The sequence below is a fragment of the Vigna angularis genome, chromosome 4, assembly GCF_016808095.1.
Source record: "Vigna angularis cultivar LongXiaoDou No.4 chromosome 4, ASM1680809v1, whole genome shotgun sequence".
Taxonomy (NCBI): domain Eukaryota; kingdom Viridiplantae; phylum Streptophyta; class Magnoliopsida; order Fabales; family Fabaceae; genus Vigna; species Vigna angularis.
In genome coordinates, this window is record NC_068973.1 from 20804926 (window position 1) to 20812652 (window position 7727).

The 7727-nt window shown below is 40.1% G+C and overlaps 1 protein-coding gene across 1 annotated transcript; it reads right to left on the reverse strand.

Annotated features, from left to right (window-relative positions):
• Positions 1-3191: 3191 nt before the first annotated feature.
• On the reverse strand, positions 3192-4247 carry LOC108330321 (uncharacterized). Its single transcript, XM_017564809.1, has one exon. The coding sequence runs from the start codon at positions 4245-4247 to the stop codon at positions 3192-3194; it is 1056 nt and encodes a 351-aa protein (XP_017420298.1).
• Between the last annotated feature and the right edge of the window lie 3480 nt (positions 4248-7727).

Here is a 7727-nt window from a genome sequence, read left to right on the forward strand (position 1 = left end):
AGTGCATCTAACATCCCAAAAAATATGGTTGAAAACTATATATAAGAGTCATCACATAATAATAAAGTAGAACAGTTTCTGAGAATGAAGTTAACTTACAGTAATCCTAAAATAACTATAAATTTAGAACTTTACAAAATTATATTCTAATACAAAACTATATACATGACCGAACGGTCCCTACAAAACTATACACAAAAATCGATCGGTCCTACTTTAAGCAGTTGGGTCCTCTCCATCCAGCGCCTGCTCTAGAGAACACTCGCCATCCTCTGCTCACACCCACAGGATGGTCATTGCAAAGAAAAAATACCGAACGGACCACATATACAAGACAAAAAACAAGGGTAAGCTGGTGTAATTTAATAGTCATGTGAGCATACGATTCAAACAAACAGATCAAATAATCATACACATGTATAACACAAACACATATTGACTGACCACTTTAACTCGACCGTCCAAACTAATATGAATATGTAGCTTTGGCCGTTCGTGCCCTTGTGGGTGTAGTAACTAGAAACCCATCAGCTACCGCACGAGGTTAGCCCGTTATCACTCACCGTAGGATCCCTCCTAGGCTTGGGCCTCCTGCTATTCTCACGACATGACTTACCCATCTTTACTTGAGACTTGATAATCATTACAATGTCAGGATGAACGCCGCGGATTTCGCTGTCCATATTCATACTTTACCACCACATTGATAACCAATCAGTGAGACATTCCTCCTTGGAATTCTCTTTCATACTAGTTGGAACATCGTACTTTATAACAACATCCACTCCATTATTCATACATGTTCATATAACTGAATTTAAACAAGTTATCAAACAACAATGGAAACCACATGCAAGACCGAACACGCTGCGTACTTTGGAGACCGAACAGTTTCTCACTACCTCAAACAACAGGACCGAATGGTCCATAATAGGTAAGGCTGAAGAAATGACCGAACACTATTAAGGATCTAACTCTAATGTAAGGCCATATACTATGGTGAGACCGAACACTAGAATAACCGAATCAATAGAGCTAAACCGAACACTTATAACTTAGGCCAAAAACTAAGAACTTAGACCGAATACTCAAGTAAGATCCATCACTAAAACATGACCAAATGATCATTAACTGGTAAGGCCCATAGGAGGCCGAACGTAGTTAAGACCGAACACCAATACAAAACCGAGTGCTACTAAGACTGAACGCTAGTACAAAACCGAACACTGCTAAGACCGAACGCTAATACAAAATCGAGCATTGTTAAGACCGAACGCTAGTTCAAAACCGAATACTACAAAGACCGAACGCTAATACAAAACCGAGTATTGCTAAGACCGAACGATAATACAACCCCGAGCACTACTAAGACCGATCGATAATTCAACACCGAGCACTACTAAGACTGACGATAATACAAAACCGAACACTGCTAAGACCAAACGCTAATACAAAACCGAGCCTTGCTAAGACCGAACGCTAGTGCAAAACCGAATACTACAAAGACTGAACGCTAATACAAAACCGAGTATTGCTAAGACCGAACGATAATACAACCCCGAGCACTACTAAGACCGAACGATATTACAACACCGAGCACTACTAAGACCGACGATAATACAAAACCAAACACTACTAAGACCGAACGCTAATTCAAAATCGAGCATTGGTAAGACCAAACGCTAGTGCAAAACCAAATATTACAAAGACCGAAAACTAATACAAAACTGTGTATTGCTAAGACCGAACAATAATACAAAACCAAACACTACTAAGACCGAACGATAATACAAAACCGAACACTACTAAGACCAGACATAAGAGTAAGGTCGAACGATCATCGACTTCCTCTTCTCCCAACCGACCAATTTAACTTCTGACCCCAAATTCCCATTTCACTACTGTACTTCCTCACAATTCACTCGACACAGTAAAAAAGAACTTTACAGAAGAAATCAACATGATCACAAAATTTTGACAATCCATACATACAATACCGATCACACAAAAATCCAATTCCATACACATGCAAAACCATCAAACAACATTTTCATACAGAATCAACCAATCAATTAAATTAACTAGCCTGGCAACCCAACAAAACTCCTGACTTTTGTGACCGAATTGGGCCTGTCCCATTGAAGAACCGCCTGCACCTTTGCAGGATCCATAGAAATGCCACCAGCCGAGACCACATGCCTTAAGAACTGCATTTCATCCATCCAGAACTCACACTTGGACGACTTAGCATACAATTTATTTTCCCTCAACATACCGAGCACTATCCTCAGATGCTCCTCACGCTCCACTCTAGTTTTGGAGTAGATCAATATATCATCAATGAAAACCACCACAAACTTGTCTAGGAATGGTCGGAAGATGCGATTCATGTAGTCCATGAATATGGCTAGAGCGTTAGTAACACCGAACGACATCACCACATATTCATAGTGACCATATTGAGACCTGAAAGTAGTCTTCTGAATGTTCCCTGCCTTGACTAAAATTTGATGATAACCTTATCTTAAGTTTGTCTTGGAAAACACCGCAGCCCCATGTAGTTGATCCATCAAGTCATCAATCCCAGGCAACAGGTACTTTTTCTTGATGGTTAACTTATTCAACTGCCTGTAATCCACACATAACCGAGAGTTGCCATCCTTCTTCTTCACCAGCAAAACAAGCGCACCCCAAGGCGAAACGCTTGGTCTGATAAACTGCTTCTCTAGTAATTCCTCAATCTGCTTCTTAAGTTCCGCCAACTCTACTAGAGCCCTCATATAAGGGGCTATTGATACTGGTCCAACACCCGACACTAGATCAATAGAAAACTCAACTTCTCGCTGAGGAGACAATCCAGGCACTTCCTCAGAAAACACATTTAAAAAGTCTCTTACTATCGTTCGGTCTATACCACTTGCTACTGAACGGTCCACTCGATTAACTACCGAGCAGTCTACAAACCTCTCACTCGGAACAACCTCCAAGTGAGATAAAACTAGAAAATAACACGCTCCTTCCAACAATTCTTGCTTCAACTGCCCAGAAGACAATGGCACAATTTCATTCCTTTTAGGAAATACCAACTTCTTCTCCCCACTATCTATAAGAATGCGATTGGTAGACAACCAATCCATTTTTAGAATTACTTCTAAACCTTGCAAAGGTAAACAAATAAGGTTCACCTTGAACTAACGCCCCTCAACCTCAACCGGACATCTAGCACACAATAAAGATGTCCTAACTAAACCTGTTGTTGGTGTAGACACCACCAGATCACAATGTAACTCTCCCACAATTAACCCCAGTCTCTCTACACATGCCTCAGAAACAAAAGAATGCGTTGCCCCCGAATCAAACAACACTACACAATCTTTACCATACAACAGGCAATTACTGATAATAAGTGTACCTGAACTGGATGCTTTTGCCCTTGACATAGCATAGACCCTTCCAGTAGCCTGAGGTCTGGCAACTCCTCTCAATTGAAACCTCCCAACCGAACGGTTATGGACCGCTGCTCTTCTACCCAAGGGGCAATCCCTCTCGTAGTGACCTTCCCTTCCACACTGATTACACTTCCTGAGTCCCACCAACTGAGGACAAACTAATTTCATATGAGGTCCTCCACAGTTGTAACAACTTATTGACCCTTGCGGCCCTAAATGACTACTGGAACCGGATGACGGTGAAGAAGAACCCCTAGATCCAGAAGAAGAAGAAGACCGAGAATAGGGAGTTCTCCTGGCACCAAAACTGCCTCTGGAAACGTCCGGTCCTCCAGCCCTCGGTGGCTGTCTCTGTTGACTCTCTACTTCCGTCTTTGTCTTCTCCAAAATTCTAGCCTTCTCAACCAAAGCTGGAAACTCCTTGATACTCAAAGCGGTGACCAACAATTTGATATCACCTCTCAACTCATTCTCAAACTTCTTGCACTGCCACTCCTCATTCATTGTCAACGTATGAAACCTTAAAAGATGCTTAAACCGATCGGCATACTCTGATACCGACATGTTCCCCTGAACCAATTGAAGGAACTCTACCTCCTTTGCAAACCGAACGTTATTTGGAAAGTACTCGGTATAGAACTTCTGCTTGAATACTTCCCAAGAGATAGGAGTACTGCTTCCCTCCAACAGCATCCTCATTCTACTCCACCAATGACTGACTTCCCCCGTCAGCAAATATTCAGAAAAGGCCAATCGATTCTCATCCGAACACCTCTTCGCATGAAAGATCCTCTCCATGTCTCGGAACCACTAATCGGCCTCATCCGGACTGCACTTCCCACTGAACTTAGCCGGACGATGCTGTAGAAAACTTTCTAAGCTCCATTCTTGCTGATGAGTAGCAAAAGAAGTAGACGGTCCCGCCATAACTCTACCACTCACCATAATATCCACATACTGCCTTTGAGAAGCCTCAGCTGAGACCCTGACAGCCTCCAATTGCTACATTGCCGCAATATTCTGCTGAACCAAAGCTGTATTCTGTTGTTGCATTGCATTAATTACTGACTCCATCATTCTGATCAAGTCTGGAACATCCGGACTGGTGGGTAGGCGAGGAGGAGGCCTAGGTGCCATCTTTTGATTATATAGAGAGAAAGAACCATCAATCCAACTCAAGGAAACAAGGATACTATCTAAACCAAACACTGAGTACACAACACAAGCATAAAATACTCATAACTTACAGGGTTTCTAAGGAAAGAACTGCTCTGATACCATTAATGTAACATCCCAAAAATATAGTTGAAAACTATATATAAGAGTCATCACATAATAATAAAGTAGAACAGTTTCTCAGAATAAAGTTAACTTACAGTTATCCTAAAATAACCATAAATTTAGAACTCTACAAAATTTTATCCTAATACAAAAATATATACATACCGAATGGTCCCTACAAAACTATACACAAAAACTGATCGGTCCTAGTTTAAGCAGCTAGGTCCTCTCCATCCAGCGCTTGTTCCAGAGAACACTCGCCATCCTCTGCTCACACGCACTTGATGATCATTACAAAGAAGAAATACCGAGCGGACCACATATACAAGACAGAAAAGAAGGGTAAGCTAGTGTAGTTTAATAGTTATTGAGCATACGATTCTAACAAACAGATCAGATAATCATACACATGTATAACACAAACACATATTTACTGACCACTTCAACTCGATCGTCTTGACTAGTATGAATATGTAGCTTTAGACGTTCGTGCACTCGTGGGTGTAGTAACTGGAAACCCATCAGCTGCCGCATGAGGTTAGCCCGTTATCACTCACCGTAGGACCCCCCCTAGGTTAGGGCCTGCTGCCATTCTCACGAAATGAGTTACCCATCTCTACTTGAGACATGGTAATCATTAGAATGTCAGGATGAACGCGATGGATTTCGCTGTCCATATTCATACTTTACCACCACATTGATAACCAATAAGTGAAAGATTCCTCCTTGGAATTTTCTTTCATACTAGTTGGAACATCGTAATTTATAACAACATCCAATTCATTATTCATACATGTTCATATAACTGAATTTAAACAAGTTATCAAACAACAATGGAAACCACATGCAAGACCGAACATGCTGCGTACTTTGGGGACCGAAAGGTTTCTCACTACCCCAAAGAATAGGACCAACGGTCCATAATAGGTAAGACTAAAGAAGTGACCGAACACTATCAAGGATCTAGCTCTAATGTAAGGTCAAATACTATGGTGAGATCGAACACTAGAATAACCGAATCACCAGAGCTAAACCGAACACTTATAACTTAGGCCGAAAACTAAGAACTTAGACCGAATACTCAAGTAAGACCGATTACTAAAACATGACCGAATGATCATTAACAGGTGAGGCCCATAGGAGGCCGAACCTAGTTAAGACCGAACACCAATACAAAATCAAGCGCTACTAAGACCGAACGCTAGTACAAAATCGAACACTACTAAGACCGAACACTAACACAAAACTGAGCATTGCTAAGACCAAACGCTAGTGCAAAACCGAATACTACAAAGACCGAACACTAATACAAAACCGAGTATTGCTAAGACTAAACAATAATACAACCCTGAGCACTACTAAGACCGAACGATATTACAACACCGAGCAGTACTATGACCGACGATAATACCAAACCAAACACTGCTAAGACCGAACGCTAATACAAAACCGAGCATTGCTAAGACTGAACGCTAGTGAAAAATCGAATACTACAAAGACCGAACGCTAATACAAAACCGAGTATTGCTAAGACTGAACGATAATATAAAACCAAACACTGCTAAGACCAAACGATAATACAAAACCGAACACTGCTAAGACCGAACATAAGAGTATGGCTGAACGGTCATCAAATTCCTCTTCTCCCAACCGACCAATTTAACTTCTGACCCCAAATTCCCCTTTCACTACTCTACTTCCTCATAATTCACTCGACACAGTAACAAAGAACTTTGCAGAAGAAATCAACATGATCACAGAATTTTGACAGTCCATACATACAATACCGATCACACAAAAATCCAATTCCGTGCACATGCAAAACCATCAAACAACATTTTCATACATCATCAACCAATCAATTAAATTAACTAGCTTCCCTTACCTTTTAACTGAACAGAAAGGTTCTACCCTTCCAGTAATTTGCTCACACTTCCAAAAAATTCTAAGAACACCTATAGCTCACTGATTTGTGAGAAGAGACCAACCAAAGTACCAAAAATGAAGTTAGAAAGGAGAAGAGAAGGCTGATGAACCCATGCAAACAGCAAGGCTTACTTGCATGTGCTAGAAATTCGAGAAATTCGCAAGAATTAAAGGAACGAAACTTACAAGCCCTAAACACTAAACCAATCGGTGGAATGGAAAGCTCTTTGACACCAGGATTGCTTAGGCACGGTCTGATTGTTGAACAGATGAAGTGAGATTGAAGGAATCTATAGAGAAGAAGGAGAAAAGAAGAGAGTAGAAGAATTTGGAGAGATATAACTGTAATTAGAGAATGAGACGAGACGTTTTGAAACTTTTCATTTATATATCACTCTTATTTTAATCTAAACCGCTCGGTCCCATCCTTTTCTTACACCTGTTTGCTCCAAACTTCTTGAAACCTCTCGGCTCTTACAGTGTCCATTAGAGAAGCAAAGACAATGGACTATCTTACACTTCTTCTAATCACCATAATGTGGGTAACTATTCATGTAGTCATCTAAACCTTCAAACTAATCAAAACTTAAAAGTACCCTCCAGGCCCTCACCGTTTTCCCATCAGAGGAAGCATTTGTCATGGAAAGCCACCAGACATGGATATATCTGAGAAATATGGGTTTACCTTGTATAAGACACAATTATTAAAAACTACATTTAAGATTAACTTAATTCATTGCACCTCTCTCTCTCTCTCTATATATATATATATATATATATATATATGTATGTATGTATGTATTCTAAATTGATCTTATCTTTATGTGTGACTTCTAACACTCCTCTCATGTTGAGGTATATATATCATGTGTGATACTTAACACTAATAGATGATCTGATAGTGACCCGATAACTAGTGAAACAAATTTAAACTCTAACAATGATACTATGTTAGAGTAATAAATAGATGAAATATAAGTTATTATTCATATCATACGATATTTTACTGTATATATAACAGAAAATAAAACCAAAAAGTAACAAACTAATATATAACATAAAACAAAACCA